The 19,970-nt window shown below is 40.5% G+C and overlaps 1 protein-coding gene and 1 long non-coding RNA gene across 4 annotated transcripts in view; one reads left to right on the forward strand and one right to left on the reverse strand.

The window, feature by feature from the left end:
• Positions 1-1,729: 1,729 nt before the first annotated feature.
• Positions 1,730-6,470, forward strand: LOC148032349 (uncharacterized). Of its 2 annotated transcripts, none has more exons than XM_087682981.1 (3): positions 1,730-2,024; positions 2,162-2,265; positions 6,082-6,470. In XM_087682981.1, exons 1-3 carry the CDS (start codon positions 1,793-1,795, stop codon positions 6,295-6,297), a joined length of 552 nt encoding a protein of 183 aa, XP_087539107.1. In that variant the 5' UTR covers positions 1,730-1,792; the 3' UTR covers positions 6,298-6,470. The 2 variants fall into 2 exon arrangements, with proteins under 2 accessions (XP_087539107.1, XP_087539108.1); XM_087682982.1 differs by lacking the exon at positions 6,082-6,470 and adding an exon at positions 2,390-2,937 and having other exon boundaries at positions 1,745-2,024.
• The window catches only part of LOC148032350 (uncharacterized), an 89,813-nt gene continuing 74,276 nt past the window's right edge, over positions 4,434-19,970 (reverse strand). Inside the window, exons 2-4 of one of the 2 annotated variants that reach the window (XR_015691617.1) lie at positions 5,019-6,992; positions 4,821-4,922; positions 4,434-4,725 (exon numbers count right to left, since the gene is read on the reverse strand). This is a non-coding gene — a long non-coding RNA (uncharacterized LOC148032350). Of the gene's footprint in view, positions 4,726-4,820; positions 4,923-5,018; positions 7,153-19,970 lie in introns of those variants that run through there. The other variant, XR_015691618.1, reaches the window with a different exon arrangement.

Genomic DNA, 19,970 nt, shown 5'->3' on the forward strand with positions numbered 1-19,970 from the left:
AACATATATCTTTGGCATAGACGATTCTTGCCTAAAGATCACACACTACGTCGAAAGACAAAAGCTAGACACTTCAATGGAAAGGTTGAGAGTGGCCGATGTCCAATACCGATGATGCCTATAGATTGGTACAAAAAGTGGACGAAAGGACCTATCATCGAACGATCCAAAGTCAGATCTTGCAAGTGATGAAGATGATGAACGTGGTCAAGGACAAAGTTCTCTAGCTCCCTCTATCTCTATATGGTTTCTTCTAGAGTATTGGAAGGATCTAAAGATTTTTCATCTTCTTGATCCTATGCATATATTTAAGAACGTAGGACACTCTTTATGGAAACATCTCATTGGTTTGAAGGACACGGAGCTAGCCAGAAATGACTTAAACGAGCAAAATTGCAAGGGTGCTTTATGGCCTCGAGTCGATGAAGAGACAGTAAGAAAAGAGTATGCACATGCACCATGGGTGTTTACCCCCACAAAGATTTCAATGATCAATCGTCGGATAACGGTCTATTCAAACACCCACATGATATGGTACATCATTGCAAAACATATTTACTGTGGATGACATGAGTCTTCCCAACTTGACAACACATGATTGGCATAATTTCTTCAAGGTAACTCTTATTTTTTTCGGTCCGTAGCTCATTGTTGTCCTGATAAGTCATCTGACTGTATTGTAAAACAGATGTATGCAGCATGTCCTCCCTCTTGTCATCAATGGTTGTCTGATGAGGGGTGTTTGCGATGTTATCTATCACTTGGGGAAGCTCACAAGGTATGTCTACACTTTTCACATGCCTATATCTATGCTTGGAATGGGATTTCACTTATTGTTCATCTATTTTTTTAGATGGATCACATCTAAGGTACCTATAGCCATATTTGGCGATAAGAGGTGATTTTTTGCATGAATTATAGCCAAACTTTTGCCTTTTCGACCTCTTTTATTGTGAAATTTTAGCCTTTAAAAAATTCACTATTTGTGATGCCATAGGGCTTGGTTTTCAATCATGAATAAGGAATATTAGGTGCCTTCTCTTGTTTTGGTGACTTTGAAACTAGCTTTTTCCCCAAGTGTGCAGCAAAATGAAAGTGACCCTCCTACAATAGAAAGTGAATAAAAAATCAAGGAAAAAGCACACAAAGTCTATGTGTATGGTTATACAAGTACATATACTTATGACGTGTACCATTGGCTTTATTGGTATGGTCCCATGTCCATGCATTCAAACATAAATTTAGATATTTTCCATAAATACATGATATGGATTGATTGAGAGATTGCTGATATAGACCATTTTTGCACCTTTGTTTTACTCATATCAAGGTGTGATCGCTTTCGTTCCTTGCATCTAGTATTAGTCCTTTTTCCATGAGCTTGTTTAAGTTGGGCATGAGTTGAATATTGGGGTACGTGAAATATTTTTATATTAACATGGTTCCTAATTAAATTTGCATGGACTTTGAAACAGACAGGGAATCCAAGTGGAATCAATGGTGATTGGCCTTAAAAAAGCCATTACCTCCACGATAATAAACAAGGGTCCTTTGTCGATCTAAATAGAGCGTAGAATTGGTCTTAGCCTTAAAAACAAATAAATCCAAAGCTACTTACAAAACTAATAATGCCAAAGCCATGACTCGGTCTTTTGAGCCCATTTTTGTTTGTGGGGTTATTTATTAATTACATGTGCGACTCTTAAAAATGAATGACGGAGAAGCGAACCTTACATATAATATATACATGCAGAAGTCTCTGTAATATGTATTGCCTGTTGAAGTATTGATAATGGCGCATCCAGCTCCGTGTAAGGGTCTCTTGGTGATCACATTCTCTGTAGCAATTATGGAGATTGCGCTACTGCCAATCCTCCTAATGATCTGCAGTACCTGCGCGGCTGCTCACGACGCGCAGATGCTGAACGTTGCCATGGCCGGCGGGCGGCACCCTGACTCTTATCAGGATATCCGATCGCTCGTGGTACCACAACACCATGGCAGGCACCGGCCGATCACTCGTGGTATATTGTGTATTTCTCCTCGCTGATCTCTAATTTCTACACGTATAATATAGAAGCTAGTGCTGCTGCAGCAGGTGCTGCGCCTTCTAACCTCTTCCTTTTCTCTCTGTCGCAATGATTTTGTACGCTTGCGGCAGGGCATCATCACTATCAATATCAAAGCCATGATGATGATCGGCTCATCACGATGAGCTTCAAGCCTCACAAAAGGCGTCAGCTGGAGCGTTCGTTGGGCACTAAGGTAATCGTCGACTAAGTGTCGTAAGGATTAGTGAAGGAGGATCGGGTTCTTTGATTTAATTTCTAGGTTATATTATTGTGGTGACGTTGATACGTTACGTTGTCTGTATGATATCGCGATACAGGAAAGACGACTAGTCACTAATGGCCCCCCAATTCGGAATGCAATCCCTCCAGCAACCCCCCCACCCCCCATTTCAGAATGAACTTCCAGGATGAGCATACTTGAGGGAGGGCCGCCCAGTGTTCGGAAAAATATCCCTCAGAAACATGACTCTTCTTAAACCGGCAGATCTAAGAAACTTGGGCAATTTCCTTTTTTTTAAATAAACTAAATTATTTTAGAATATTTCAAAAGTTTATTTTACACGATAAAATCCCTCTAAGTTTAAGGCTACTTAGGTTCAGACATAGGGGCAGGCTCTACCCAACCAGCCTCTTCCCCCCCCCCCCCCCCCCAAGTGCGCCTAACCACTTCCTACTATGTGACATAGCATGTCCACATATCGTGGCAAAACTTGCTCTTACTTGGTCCCAGAATGCAAACAAGATTTTCCTTAAATGTTTGGTGGCCTGCTTTTAGGCCTAATGCACCGACATGTCACCTCACTCTTTGTTCTTTTTTCTTCTAATAAAATAATAGATTGCCAATCATCATTCTCTTTCTAATCAATTTGCTCTCATAATTTCTTTTCGACTCTTTACAAATCGTCCGCTTTTGTCATAAAAAATCTCTTCCGCATATCTCGTGTGAACTTAAGGGCGGCGGGGTAGGGATACCGTTGGATCATAGGCACTTGGAAATGCATTCCCGAACCATCAACTTCTAGCACCATAATGTGATCGGCCCAAGTTCAATAGGAAATTCTCAAAACCAACTCGCTCGGTGATATTAAGCAGAGTCATCCACTCACTTTCCTAAATAGTGCTTGAGGCTCCTTTCAATTCCTACAATCTTTGTTTGACGTACATAAAAGTATACTAAGAGTGCTCACTAGGGCCAAATAGCTTTGAGCCAAAATTTTTGATCCTTTTCTTAATGCAATGTGTTTTATTACTATTTATTTGATGGATGTAACACCCATATTTCACCTGAAGGTAGAAACACCCCAAAGGGTAATGCACTGCAAAACCACCCAACTAGTTAGTAGTTAGGAGAGTATTTGAGTCTCAAGGGGCTCATTGCATGCAAACTCTCTACATCATGTGAGTTCAAGGTATATTTTAAAATATCCTTATTCGTAAATTTTCTCTAAATAAAGCACATTCCTTTTCAATTGAATCTATGAAGAGCCCTTTTATATGAGACTCTTTTGCATGTCAAATATGTGTACAAAAGGTATTCTAAAAGTCCATTCCTTTGGATCCGCATTATATATGTAGATATTTTCGAGTGACCCCCCACGACTGAGTTCTACTATTCTTAAATGACTTATTCCTTCCTTACTAACTATAGTCACTTTAAAACCTGACCATAAAATAACTATAGTCACTTTAAAACATGACCATAAAATAACTAGTAAATTTGTGAAGGATGTATTTCCATTAAATTTCTAGTCAAAACTAGAATCTATTCTTTTGTGTCAGAGGATTGATATGACTCTATTTTTGACTTTTTTCTTTGGATTTTGGGTGATTTTCGTATGATTTGAACGATGATTGATTGGTTTGGAAGTGTTTGAGAGAGTTTTAGATCATGTTAAATCGGTTTGAGAAGCTCATGATATTTTTCAATGGACACTACAAGATATAGGCCTTATACCGACGTTAAAAGTGACAAAAATGTAAATAACAAAATTTGCCCCCGTTGTCACTGATACCCATGCAAATAGTGACACTAATAATGACACTGATATCGACTGTTCTATGGCGTCGCCAATAACGACGCTTTTTGCAATGATGGGGGCAAATTTTGTTTGACGCAAATAGCGACGCTGATAATGACGCTCTGCGATGCTAATAACGACACCAATAACGACGTGTGCAGGTAAATTTGCGACGCTAATAGCGATGGTAATAGGGATTTCTTTTTGGTGGCACATATAGCAATGTGTTCTTTATTTGGGCTATATAAAATAGTTTTTGCACTGTGTACAATGCTCGTGTAAACAAAAAAAAAGTGTACTTAAATCATAACACTGATACATGAAATAAATACATGATCGCATAATGAAAGTGAATGGTACAATGATGACAAGATATCACTACTACATGGAAAATGTCTACACAGATCAGGTGACCAAAAAAGAAGGGTGTGTGAGCTCCAGGGATCCAAGGGCGAGCTATACGTCCTTGCCATCCGAAAGCTCATCCTATCAAGATATCACTACTACATAGAAAATGTCTACACAGATCAGGTGACCAAAAAAGAAGGGTGTGTGAGCTCCAGGGATCCAAGGGCGAGCTATACATCCTCGCCATCCGAAAGCTCATCCTATCACAAAGAAGCATCGAACGGACTCTGCACAAAAAGAAACAACTACACATCAGTCCACCATACAATAATGCATTCTAATTAAACATGGTAACTACGGACAATAAATATGAGTGACTTACAGGGCCGTCGTGTCTATACAATCGATCGATCAATACAGTGAGACCATGTCTCTCTACATATCGAGTCTCAAGGCCGGTCGGATCGTGATTTGTAATGGAGTGCTACAAAGAAAACAAAATACTAACTATTAGAAACATGATTGTTAGTACAAAGGATATTGCAAAAAAATAAGCAAGCAAAACAAAAGAAAAACTTACAAAGTCCTCCAGATATGTCCTGTGGCCGCCACTCCCAAGACGATGACCACTTTGGCCTCTAGTCGTGCCCTCGCCGCCTCGCGCTGCTGACTCCAATGTCTAGGAGAATCTGTAGCCTCCTCCCTTAGTCGATGCCAGTCGTCTGCATCTAGCCACTCGAGCTTTGTAGCCCCACTCTTGAGTGCCTTGCATGCGTCGTCCGATCGTCTGTGTGACATATATGCACGCATGCAATCCATCATCCAGCCCATAGAAAATCTATCTGCTGTGATTGGAACCGAAAACTCCTCATGCAAGGATGCTACTATGTAGTCCTTGCTCCCCTCTGGTATGTTTTTCCAATGATCTAAGACGTTGTGCCGAAAACTTGTTGGCACAACTTTCTTATGCGAGCCATCACCCTCCTCCCCTCATCATTCATGATGATGGCTCTTGACCTATCATCGACAAGATAGTCATATCCCTTTGGGATATGCCTAAGATGGGTCCTCTCCCACCTACATCCACACTCCTGGGCATATCTAGGAGACCCCTGTACATTTGGTGTACCGACTGGGGTAGTATTTATTAGTGTAGCACCCATAGGGGTGCCACCTGTAGACGACTGAGCAAAATCTGGAGTAATTGGAGTAGACGTCCCCACAGGTGTGACAAATCCTGGAGGTGACTGATGCCAGGAGACATATTTCACGGTGGATTCCATGCCACGGTGGATTCCATGCCACGGTGGATTCCATGAGGTTTTACAGTGGATTTCGCAAACTTTGATGAGACTGGGGCTCATACACAAAGTGGATTCTTTGTGCGAGAAGTTGATGGGGACGCCTGTCCTTTTCGGACGTTTCATTAATTTAGTGTATACATGGGTGATTCCGTAGCGGGTGATTCCGCAAAATGCATATTAAATTAATAAACGTTTATGAGTTTAGAGTGCGCACTCGTAATAAATTAAGGTTAGGATTGATTTCTAACCAGTTGATTTATTTATGTAGCTGAAGACTGCTAGGTATTCACTTTTGTTGGTTTAATTGTATTATTTTACTAACGATTGTGAATGCTTCAGTTGATGTGTAGAGATAGCAGCAGTGGCAGAGGAAAGCATTGGAGGATAACGACTATTCGATTTATTGACTATATTTTGATGGATGCATACCTTAGGCATGGCACCTATATTTTATCACGCCTATTTATTGAGGTGTTGGATATTTATTATTATTTTGTATGTGCATGGGCGCACGATTATGTTATTTCTACTTGGACATTGTATTGGGCATGCTAGACTCTTTGGGCACCGCCCATTAGCTTTATTCCTATTTTGTGTTAAAGCAAACTCAAAAGCTAAAAGCTTGCTATTTTGTAATTTGGGCTATTATTTGAGCTTGAATATAATTAATACATAAAACACATGCTTTGTGTAGCGCTCACACAAGGCATGGGGGGAGATTGCACCCAATTGGTCTCTTGTTCATATCGTTCATGTTTTTTACATTGAATTTTGTGCAAAAAGTAGAGTTCTATTGTTCTTGGGGACCTTCCGGCATTCACTACGTGAGCATACAGCATCCGATCTGCGCACCAGTGATGCAACTCCAGCAGAACGACAAGATGGAGACACCGCGTCCGTGCCTCCATAGCAACGACCTGAGCCACGTTCCTTGGAACCGCCACGAGAGCGAGGAGTCACACCTGTATCCCATGCTGACCGTGGGCTCACTGTCTCCGTATCTCTACAGCATCCCCCTGACCCTGAAGCACTCCCTCCCTCTGGCCCAAGTCTGGAACGTCGACCTCGTCAGCTCGAAGCTGAAGCATTTGATCGCGCCGAAGTAGATCTAATAGAGTGGCTTGACGATGTCCGAGATAGCTCCTGGTCCGCCATGTCTCTAAATCTCACCATCTGATTTGGAGACATGCACGTGAAGATATCCTGCAACTCCTCATCACTCATCCCTCGACTCATCCTGAAAAGGTCACCTGCACAGACAAAAAATGATGTTAGCATAATCAATTTAACATCATACAAAGCATGGTAATATAAATCCTAAAAAAATGATCTCACTTAAAATGTATATCTTATGTATCCTTATAAGCGATTAGTCAACAAATTGAGTAAGTGAATGCTCCAAGTATGAAGTATCCTATGGTCCCATGTCAATATCCTGACATAACTCCACATACACTAGAAGGTCGATAGACATGTCACCACAAAAGAATGAGTCCACCTCGTTCTCAAAGAATTCTTGGACTCTTGTATTTCTATCATTGTTAGCCGATGTTGGCTCCTCTATATGCTCCAAGCTTTCGGTGGCCTTCACCCCTTGCAATATCGACCCCTGTATTTGCATGTTGTCCTTATCTTTGCTCGGAACGTCTCTTTGATCATATACTCTCGCACTTTGGGGAGCTAAAGGTATAACATACCACCATCGAGGTTATCGGGGGTTTGGATAGAAGATTACCTATTCACAAACACGTACAAGAGAAATTAAACTATTGTGACATGTACCATGTCGTAATACAATTAAGAAACAAATGAGTTCATGCACCTGTTCACAAAGGGCCGGCAACACAAAGGTGTCACGCAAATCCGTCAATTTTTTTTTGGAATCTATTTCGAGAAATCCAGATGGACCTCGTCGAACTGTTGCTCCAGCTCCTTCAAGTACCACTTTGAATCACTGTACATCGAATAGTATCATGGAGAAGCTATTGTAATCCACCGTAACAATACTTTGCAAGTTCCCAAAATACTCTATCTCATCTATAACTATGTTTGGATCCATTGCTCGTCATCGGCTCTCCTGCTCGAACCTTGCCATGATACCACAGTTCATTGTGGAGCGCATTTTGTCAATACGCTCCATGCGAAAATGTCGTCCCTATGACCATACTGCACTATATATTTTGTATTGTATATTGAAACACTCAAATTAGTTGTCGCATATAAAATATAGATACGACAATTCCTAAAGATGTCATTACCTTTGCACTACATCCCCTCGAGAATTTCCACTCCTCAATTGAGACTTCCACCCCTTCGCGAGACGCTGCGGTGAAAGCTCCATGCAACCATTGCGTTGACATGGACTGTGGCATCTCCTCCATGCCCTCCGGATATTGAATCGGTCGATGGCGTGTACTATATTGAAATTCAGATCGCGCTTCCTCTCAATCTTGCCTAGCGATTTGGTACCTGCATGGCGAGCCACGCCTCCGTAGAGGCATGGTGCAACATACAAAAGCGATTCACCTTCTCCTTCATTGCAGCATCCATTCTTTTTTCTACCCCATTTCCAACCACCACATCTCCGGACAATCTATCATTGTCCTTTAACAACCATAGCATATTGTTTTCTAGATCCACCGTTGGTAGCCATTGTGAAATATGCACTAGTGCCTCAGACACCAACCAACCTTCAGCCATGCTACCTTCTGGACGAGCTCGTTGTCGCACAAAGCCTTTCAGGGTTTTCATGAAGCATTCCAAGAAGAACATCCATCGCATATGGACATGTCCAGCAATCTCCACTTCATCTACAAGATACACAAGAAGGTGGATTTGTATCATGAGCATGCTAGTAGGCAGGTATTTCTCAAAGAGACAGACCATCTCCACTACTCCCCACCTCGCGGATTCAATAGAGGACGTCTTAATCTCCTTTTGTGAGATCCATTGCACTAAAGTTGACAACCTATAAATGGCCCTGCGTATTTCTAGAGTAAGGCATCCTGTGATCGCGATCGGTAGTACAAACTGCCACAAATGAGAAATCATTATGAACAATGGCTACACTCCAAATAGCAAAATGCGCATGCCAATTAAAATCCATTTGTAGTACAAACCTGACATATCTTATGCCAGTCATGGGATTTTAGCCTTGATAATTGGTCGTCTTTAGAAAATGCAGGCCTGAGAGAACGCATCATACTCGTCAGAGTGTGGATAGACTTGACTACTTGCTTCACAATGCGCTCTTTTTTAGTGGAAAAAACCCAAGGAGCGTGAGGTAGCTACATGCAACCATCAGCACTTGACTGCGGCCAAAGCGCCTCCATCTTGCCTACCTCCATTAAATCCATTTGTACCCCTATAGTGTTTTTCTTTCCTGTGATGTGGTCCCATAGCAAGTTGCCCACATTCTTGAAAATATGCATGGGTTCCAATAAGTTGTTGATTTGTAGTGGGTCCAATATGGCAAGTCGTAGAAAATTGAGAACCGTCGCATTCCATTTGGATGTGACTCCGCATGGACCATTTTCAGCTCGTGCCAGCTTGCGGCATTCATATGTGTTGGAGGTCATCCAAGAAAACCTTCCCTGAGTTCATGACCCTTTGGCAAGAAAGCGGCGTGTCCTTGATATACCATCTTCTTCATGGTTCGTGACCTTCGGGAGTCTAACTATGGCCTGCACAATGGACATGTATGATAACCTGAGGTAACCAGACCTGTTCCAACACCTCTATCCAATGAATAAAAATTTGAATGGGATAAAATATAGATATTACCAATGAGAACGGAAGCCTATTTACCTAGGTACTCTCCGAATCTCGGAAAGTCATGAATCGTCCACATGAGAATGGCTCGAATATTGGCAGACGTCGACCATCGCACTTGCTCATATCTTGCATGGTGACCTCCTCCTCTTGCAAAATCTTAAGCTCATCGACTAATGGATGAAGATACACGTCCATATTTTTGAGCCGGGGACGAGTAAGCTAAGGATGAGATGTCCTTTCTTCCTAGAAAGCCATGGAGGGATATTCTAGTTGATAAGGACTATAGGCCACACACTGTAAGAAGTTGAGCGCAGACTTAATGGGTTCACGCCATCCATTGCAAGACCTAGCTGAAGATTCCTTGGCTCTCGGGCAAAGCCTGGGAAGGTAGAGTCAATGTGGCTCCATGCGCGTGAATCCACTGATATTCGTTGAACTCCATTTGTGGACCTATTCTGCGCATGCCACGTTGTCAAGCTCACCATACTGGACATACGAAACATGTGGTTTATGCGGGGGATAACCGAAAAGTGTCTAAGAACTTTTTGAGGGATGGTTTGCCCTTGCAAGTCTTGTCGATACTTGTGAGAACCACACTTTGGACATGTCTGCATAGTCTCGTATTCTCCTCGAAACAGTATGCAATCGTTGATACATACATGGATGTTGTTGTAGTCCATGCCAAGCTTTCGTAAAACATGTCGTGCATCATCACGAGACTCAAGCATAGTATTTGTAGGTGGTAATATATGATATTTCAGTAACCTGAAAAAAAATCATAAAGCACCTTGAAAAAGCACAAATGTTTTTAATGATAGTGCCCAACGAAGCATACGTACAAGGTACCTGAACAACTCGGTCACACTCGCATCGCTCCACCCGTATTTTGCTTGCACACTTAAGAGTGCAATTAGTGTCTTCACGCGAGATACTTGGTACCCATCATATAATGGTATGGATGCTTCCTCTCTAAGCGGATTAGAATTCTCGACATCCATGGGAATCAATGCATTGATCATTGCCTCCATCTCAGACTCCAAGATTGTAGGTAGGTTTGGAAGGTTGCTTGTCTCCTCTAGTATTGATGGTATAGATTGGCCTTCCAAGTGGTGGATTGGCTCAGGCACTTCATCCATCGCACGCCCACGAACTCTTCTAACTTTTCGCAAAGGGTGCACTCCTCCTTGGGACGAGATGTCACCTCCTTGGATAGAAAATTTGCCAGCCACACCCAATCTTCTTGTATATGGTATTCAATTAGCTTGCGAGTATAATGCATGATTGATATTAACTTTTCTTACCGTTTGCTGAAAATCCAAGATTGCATGATCAATGATCTCTGTTTGAAACTCACCGAAGCATCGTACGTGTTCTATAGACAATCGACGTTTTCGTCTAATTGCTAGCTTGCATTGAGAGCAAGGAAATGGGACACGCTGATTAAGATACGTCTCGTGATCTTGAACAACAAGACCTTCATCGTTTTCCTTTTTGTCTACGTTACGATAAACAATTTGTTTTTGTTATCAATATTTTTTTCTTTCTTAAATTGTTTGAGAAGGGATTTCTTCTCTTGTAACTCAGCAAAAATTAACGTATGTAAAGTCTCCACCCACCCACCCACCCACAGATTAATATATATATGTCGGAGTGTTTCCCATCTTGTGGTGTTGCACCGGACCTCGCCACCACTCTCTTGTTATTTTTTATCTATTCATTATCTCCTCTCCTTCCATCTCTCTCTCTTTTTCTCTTTCCTTATTATGCTGTATGTTGATTCACTCTCTCTCGTTCCTTCTTCTTTTTTCTCTTCCTCCCCTTCTCTCATTTTCTTTAACGATCATGGCTACGACTACGACCACGCTATGACCATGACTACGACTACGACTATGACGACCACGACCATAACTACGACTACGACCACGACCATGACTACCACTACCACTACCACGACTACGACCACGACTACGACCACCACCACTACCACTACCACTACCACTACCACTACTACTACCACTACCACTACCACGATTACGACCACTATAATAAACAAGAAAAGAAGAAGAAGAAGAAAAAAAACTACTACTACTACAACAACAATAAACAAGAAAAGAAAAGAAAAAACTACTACTACTACTACTACTACTACTACAAAAAACAAGAAAACTAAATAACAATAAATAAGAAAAGAAAAAAAACTACTACTGCTACTACTACTACAATAACAAACAACAACAATTAATTTCCTTTTCTCTCTTCCTCTCCCTCTCTCATTTCCTCTCCCTCTCTTTCTCTCTTTCCCTATTATGTTTAATATTTTTTCTCTCTCCTCTCCCTCTCTCATTTTCTTTTCTCTCTTTCTCTCCCTCTCTCGTTTCCTTTCCCTGCCTCACGCTCACCCTCTCTTTCCCTATTAGGTTTAATGTTTTTTCTCTCTTTTTCTCTCTTCTCTCCCTCTCTCATTTCCTTTTCTCTCTTTTTCTCCCTTCTCGTTTCCTCTCCCTCCCTCATCCTTACCCTCTCTTTCTCTCTTTCCCTACTATTAGGTTTAATGTTTTTTCTCTCTTTTTCTCTCTCCTCTTCTTCTCTCATTTCCTTTTGATCTATTCCTCTCCCTCTCTCATTTCTTCTCCCTCCCTCACCCTCTCCCTCTCTTTCTCTCTTTCCCTATTATGTTTAATGTTTTTTCTCTCTTTTCCTCTCCCTCCCCCTCTCTTTCTCTCTTTGCCTATTATGTTTAACTCCCTCTCCCTCTCCCTCTCTTTCTCTCTTTCTCTATTATGTTTAGTGTTTCTATCTCCCTCTCCCTCTCTCATTTCCTCTCCCTCCCTCTCCCATTTTCTCCCTCTCCCTCTCCCTCTCCCTCTCCCTCTCTTTCTCTATCATTTTCTCTCCCTCTCTCAATACACACGAAGTATACCAAAAACAAGTAAAAGAGAGAGAAAACTCCCTCTCCCTCTCCCTCCCTCTTTCTCTTCCTCTCTCTCCATCTCTCTCTCCCTCTCTTTCTCTCTCATTTCCTCTCGCTCCCTCTCCCTCTCCCTCTCCCTCTCTTTCTTTCTCATTTCCTCTCCCTCTCTCCATACACACGAATTATATAAAAAACAAGTAAAAGAGAGAGAGAAAACTCCCTCTCCCTCTCCCATTTCCTCCCTCTCCCTCTCCCTCTCCCTCTCCCTCTCTCATTTTCTCTCCCTCCCTCTCTCTCTCTTTCTCTCTCATTTCCTTTCCCTCTCTCAATACACACGAATTATACCTCATTTCCTCTCCCTCCCTTTCCCTCTCCCTCTCCCTCTCTTTCTCTCTCATTTCCTCTCGCTCTCTCAATACACACGAATTATACCAAAAACAAGTAAGAGAGAGAGAGAAAACTCCCTCCCTCTCTCTCATTTTCTCTCCCTCCCTCTCTCCCTCTCCCTCTCCCTCTCCCTCTCCCTCTCCGTCTCCCTCTCTTTCTCTCTCATTTCCTCTCCCTCTCTCAATACACACGAATTATACCAAAAACAAGTAAAAGAGAGAGAGAAAACCCAAAAGTAAAGCAAGAATGGACAATGCACTCACCGTAAAGGCTCGAAGAAGGGTTTGGCGGCTCCTCTTCGCGACGGCGACTTCTCTTCACCCTCCGTACACCTCATCTTCTTCTTCGTGAATGATAGCGGTGGTGGTGGCGGTGGTGGTGAGAAGCTTTCTTTCTCCCTCTTTCTCTCTTTATCTCCCTTTCAGCAAGATGTTCGCTCTCCCTCTCACTTTCCCTTTCGCTCTTTCTTTCATGAATGCGCGTAAAATGACGTGCTCGGGTTTCGACCCATGTTTTTTTCGTCTGGATACCGTCGCTATTTGCATTGCTATAAGCTATTAGCGACACAAATAGCAACGCTGCTATTTCTCATCATAAATGGCCATTGCTTTACCATCATATCCTTGTAGTGGGAGATATGATATGGTGAAAGGTTCTATTAAGTGCTTGATAGGTTCTGTTTAGCTTATATTTTGTTTTAATTTCTTTATGTATGAAAGGTTGGAATGATGATTGATGGATTTTAAGGGTTTTGAAAGCTTATTGAATGATTCTTGATGGTTTTGAATGGTTTTAGTTGAGTTCAATGCTTTCTGATGACCTTTTGTGTAGTACTATAGACCTTTTGTTAAGCTTCTTCTGTAGAGTTTTTGTAGATCCTTTGTATGCCTTTGTAAGTGTTTTGTGCGATGAATGTGTAGCTTGGAAAAGTTTTCTAGCCTTTGAAAGAGATGAATACAAGTTCAAAATATCTCATAGAAGCGAAAGAAGTAGTTGATGTTGAAGACTCAAGTAGAGACTAAAGTGATAGACTAAAGTGACAGTGACATTTTTGAGCTATGAAAGGATAATGTAATGTCTTTGGTGACCCTTCATATTAGACATATCTCTTGGGAGGGGTATCCATGACCAAAGGGAGATTATGGAGTGTTATTCTTCATTATGTCATTGTACTATTGAGAGGGATCATGTGTGAGAGAGATAGAGAGAGAGAGATAGCCAATTTTCCATGAGAAACCTTGTATCTACATCAGAGAGACTATGAAGACTATAAAGATGATGAAGAAGAAATATATGTGATGCTTTCCATTCAAAGTTGATCTTTATTTTGTGTTATCTTGTTCTTTTTATGGATTTGATGAATAATATGAAGAATGTGTTGAAGTTCTTTTGTGATAAGTCGGTGGGAGAATTGCTATACGATGTTGCGTGAAGATTTGAGAAGATTGGTGTTGTTTTTCTTATTGTGGTTGCTTAAAATATGAATAATATGCTTGTTGATGATACAAAATAGATTTTCTTATAGTAGATTTCCCATTTTTCTTAGATACACCTTGGGACTCTATGTTTTTTGTATGCAACAGTGAGGGAAAATAGCCATCAATAAGCACCAATATAGACGAAAAATGGAAGAAGTGGCACTGTTGAAAAGAAAGAAAAGCAATGGAAGATTGGAGAATCCATGTAACTATTAAAGAATTGTCATTTCTCACTAAATTTAAGCATGAAGGTTTTGAAGAGCAAATGCAAGAGGAGTTCATGAACTTAAGTCAATCTCCCAATGAATGAGTGAAAGCATATGTCTCTAGAATGGAATCCATAAAGGAGAGATGGACAAATGCTTCAACCACCCTGTAAGTATACTGTGTCCAAATTCGGGACAACAACCAGTTCACTATTTCTAGTCTGCAAATAAGCTCCAAAACTGAGCATTTAACACTCCCATATCATGATCATGTATATATAAGTGTTGCTACAATATTTGCCAAGCATCTAGTATGATTGTCTCTGCCGAGTTGTCTGCATCATTCCCAAGCATTTCTTGGCCAAATAATGCCTTGTTTTAGTGTTGAAAATTCTAAGACAGATTTTAGCTTGCTATTACCATTTAAATATGAGTGTTTATGGATGTCAATGTTTGAGTTATAGAGGAGATGACCAGCAAACTGGCGCAATTTATGTAGGTCATATTTTTTATCTTCCTGCTATTTTTTCCCTCAATGCTTATGCAACAGAGCTCATTCAAGCAACAGAGAATTCCTCTAGGAAGCCTCAATAGGTTGTGAGCTGATAAACCACAAGAAACATACCTTCCAACTGATCTAATGGCTGCCAACACATGAACTTCTGCAAGTCAGAGTGCAACTCTTGATTTCAGGCTCTAGCTCTTGCAAAGCCGTTGCCAATGCCACCACCAAGCCTTCAGGCTTCATGCTTTGATACCATCTTCAAGATTCAGAGGGAGAGAGAGACAAAGACATGGAACTATAATAGAGAGTTGTGAACTCCCATTTTTCTCTGCTTCTCATTATTCCATAATGCTTACTAAAGTCTAATCACACATAAGTGAACACACACTAGGTCACTAACTGACCGTACCACTAATTGTGGTTGAGTCTGGCTGACTCGGTTATTACAACATACATCTAGAGTGACAGCTAAGATGACAACTATCTAGATAAGGTTGGTCATGTTGGTAATACTAATCACGAGTTTGATTCTCAACAAGCTCTAGGAGATCTAATGCTTGGAGATTGCTTTCTGAGTAGTGCCAGACAATGAATTTGCTTATTTTCTTAGGTTCTATTAATACATAGTGCTTTGATTCATTGAGCTTTGTCTTTATCTTGTGTGCCTCTCATCTATTCTTTTTCTTATATTCCATCTCCTATTCTCTACTTCCTTCTCTCTCTGATCCCCGGTGGATATGGTCTTTCGACTAAAACCCCTCTCGTACCGCTACGTGGACATAGTGTGAAAAAACTCTAGAGTGCATTATCATTCAACTTTCTTATTGATCTAGAAAGTCAATGCAATATTTGTCATTAGTGTCAATGTCCATAGTGTGGATGGTTAAAAATTACTAGATTTTTTAACAAGTTTAGCCTATTTTTGATATTTTGGATGTTTTTTCTTGTAAATATTCTAAAAAGTTATGAAAACTTCTAGAATAGGGTGGCATGCAAAATGCAAGTTGCTTTTTCAATCAGTTTTGGAGATCTCATGCAAAAAGAAGGGGCTTTCTGTTGAGAGAGAGAGAGAGTACGAGAGAGATACACAAGACATGCTCCCAAAGAATGATTCATATTGATGTAGAGTTAGTATATATAGGTGAGACCCAAGTCAAGTGAGAGATGATATATATAGTTGTAACATCCCCACTCAAACAAAGGTCTCTAGCTGCGAGTGAAAAAACCCTTGGGGAGAACAAGGGAAAAACCCGAGCCCCTACACATACCTACGATACAAAAATAATTTACTATAAAGTTTTCTTGAATACAATGATACATGCCTCAACCAGTGAGACAAGAACTTGGAACAATACCAAGTGCATATCTTAATGAGCTAAAGCGAGCTTCACTAAGAGCTTTTGTGAAGATGTCTGCAACCATTTGATCACTAGGACAATGCTCCACCATAATGGAACCTTTCTTGACTTCATGTCGAACATAATGATAATGAATAGCAATATGCTTTGATTTACTATGTTGTATATAGTCTTTGGTAAGACTAATAGCACTTTGGTTATCGCATCGAAGAGGTGTACTAGATGATGAAGGATGTCCCAAATCTGCAAGTAGTTGTCGAAGCCAAACTAGCTCGCGAGCTGCTAATGATGCAGCAACATATTCAGCTTCAGTTGTAGAAACCGCAACACATCGTTGTTTCTTGCTGGACCAAGAAACCAAACATCCATTTACAAAGAAACAATTCCCACTTATAGATCGCATGGATAAGTGTGAACTTGCCCAATCAGCATCTGTATATCCAATAAGGTCAAGAGAAGTTGAAGAAGATAAAGAAGAATCCTCTCGACGACGATAAATAAGACCAAATTCCTTAGTACCCTTAAGGTACTTAAGAATACGTTTTGCAGCACTCCAATGAATAGTGGAAGGGGAAGAAAGATACTGTCCCAAAAAGTTAGCTGCAAATAAAATATCTGGTCTTGTGTTTAAACCAATAAATTGAAGACAACCAACAAGATTAGCAAAAGGTTGATGAATGGCTGATTCTTCATTGTGTATTGTAGATGTACCCTTGGTAGAGCTTGAAAGAATGGGAGTGTTGGCAGAGTGCGCATTTGTCAACCCAAACTTCTTAACAATATCATTAATAAACTTTGTCTGGCGAAGAAGAAGAATGCCTTGTTGTCAGTGTCGTTGAACTTGAATACCCAAACAAGAATGTATCTCACCAAGATCCACCATTTCAAATGCAGTCGATAATAGCTTCTTCATAGCATCCAAGAAAGCAATATTATTTGACACAAGAATAGTATCATCAACATATAGAGCAAGAATAATAAAATATTTGTCCTCCCTTTTGATGTAAAGATTTGGATCAGCAAAACATGCAACAAAACCTTTAGATGTGAGGAACTGATCAATCTTAATATACCAAGCACGAGAGGCTTGCTTCAATCCATATAATGCACGATGAAGCTGGCATACAAGATGCTCCTTTCCTGCAATCATAAAACCTTCAGGTTGCTCCATATAGATTTCTTCTTTAAGATCTCCATTGAGAAAAGCCGTTTTAACATCCATTTGGTGAATTTCTAGATCAAATAGTGTTGCAAAAGCCAGAATCATACGAACAGTTGTGGAGCGCACAACGGGAGAAAATGTTTCTTGATAATCTACTCCTGCAATCTGTGAGTAACCTTTTGCAACAAGTCGTGCTTTGAACTTATCAAACGAGCCATCAGCTTTAGTCTTGGTTTTATAAACCCATTTACATTTGATAGGAACACGATTTGGGAGGAGTTCAGTAAGAATCCATGTACCTTTGGAGATTAAAGAATCGTACTCAGCTTGCATAGCTTCTTGCCATTGATCCCTTTGAGATGAATTGATAGCTTCCATATATGATATTGGATCCTCTTGGATAGACATAGCATCATCAAAGACATCATATTCAATAGAATAGAATCCATGCTCTATCTCAATAGGAAGATCAACATAGATCTCCAAATTTTCATCAATCCTCTTTGGAGGTGAAGGAGGTTTATGATCATCAGAATTAGTAGAATCACAAAGCAAGTAAGGAAATGCACTAAGCAAAGACTGTGTATCATCTGAAACATCTGACGACCATGTGCCACCCATAGTCTTCTCATCAAATATAGCATCACGACTAATGATAACCTTTTGAGAAGAAGGATCATAAAATTTGTAACCTTTGGAATGATTTGAATAACCAAGAAAAATAACCTTCAAACCTGGAGGATCCAACTTATGTTGAGTGTCCTTGGGCACATGAATATAAGCAATGCAGCCAAATGTGCGAAAGTGAGAGACTGAAGGTGTCTTCCCTGTCCAAATTGTTATAGGAATTTTACCAGCAGGCGCAGTAGTTGGAAGATGATTTTGAATAAAAACAGCTGTTAGAAGTGCTTCAGTCCAAAACTTTCGAGACAAACCAGAGTGTATAAGCATGCAACGTATAGCATTAAGAATCGTGCGGTTTTTGCGCTCAGCAACACCATTTTGCTGAGGAGAATAAGGAACTGTAAACTCATGATGAATACCTTGATCCTTACAGAAGTCATCAAATAGATTGGATACATATTCACCGCCATTGTCACTGCGAAGCGTCTTTATAGAGAATCCAGTTTGAAGCTCCACACTTATCTTGTATTGTTTAAATATAGGTAAAGCCTCAGACTTATGTCGAAGAAGATAGACATGTGTGTACCGTGAGAAATCATCAATGAAAGTTATAAAATATCGATATTGAGACTTTGAGGCAGGAAAAGGACCGCAAATATCGGTATGAACCAAATCCAAGAGAGCACAGGAATGTGATGAAGTAGAAGTGTGGAAAGGCGAACGATGGTATTTTCCAAGTGCACAATACTCACATATTCCCATACGTGGATGAGATTTAAGATCCATACCTTGCACAAGACCATGACGATGAAGATCAAGAATTTTGGCAAAATCGAAGTGTGCAAATCGTTGATGCCATAATTTGCAATCTACATCTCCAGGGGCAGTAACAACATTTGCAACTGTATCGTTCAATGATAGCTCAAATAGATTACCATGTCGAGGAGCCACTGCTATAGTATCCCCGTCTTTCTCTATACGACATTGATTATGATCAAAGCCAACAAACAAACCAAGATCAACTAGACGAGCAACAGAAAGAAGATTTCTTTGCAAATCTAGAACATGAAGAACTCCTCTTAATATTCTAGTGGATGAAACAGTCCCCAGATATAAATCACCCACTCCTTTGACTTGACAAGTCGTATCATCCGCAAGGTAAACAAACTTCTTGACAGGAAGAGAATGATAATTGTGAAGCCACTGCGATTGATATGTCATGTTTCCAGTGGCACCTGAATCAACGATGAATAAAGAACCATCATGAACATGAAGTACCTTTTCTGGAGAGATATCATAATGGACGAAATTGAGCTCCTGATGAGTATGATCATCATCAGTTGAAGTTTGTTGAACAATATAAGCTCGAGAACGTTCTTCATCATATCTTCGTTTATAACAACGACGAGATGGATGATCTGTATGTGCACAATAATCACAAGAAGGAAAACTTTTGGACGAGCGAGGTTGCTTTGTAGTAACTCCATGCTCCTCATCATATTGACGTGCCCAGCAATCAGAAGCCACATGACCTTTCTTATCACAGTAAGAACAATGTTTGTTAGAATAAGCAAGACGAGAAGATTTACTACCTGGATTAGAGCGTCCACCCTGCTGAAAACGTGAAGCAGGACGCTTGTGAGCAACAAAAGCAGCATCAAAATCCCTTTGTTCGCGAGTGACCAAAACAGCATCAGATTTTTCCAAATGATGCTCATGACGTTGAGAATATTCAATAAGAGATATACATGCTTTATCAAAGTGGATATCATCCTTGTTAGACAAAATAGTGATGATATTGTCATATAAAGGATCTTTGATGG

The sequence above is a fragment of the Lygodium microphyllum genome, chromosome 8 (assembly GCF_053477565.2).
Source record: "Lygodium microphyllum isolate KBCC chromosome 8, Lygodium_microphyllum_v1.1.10, whole genome shotgun sequence".
Lineage (NCBI taxonomy): Eukaryota > Viridiplantae > Streptophyta > Polypodiopsida > Schizaeales > Lygodiaceae > Lygodium > Lygodium microphyllum.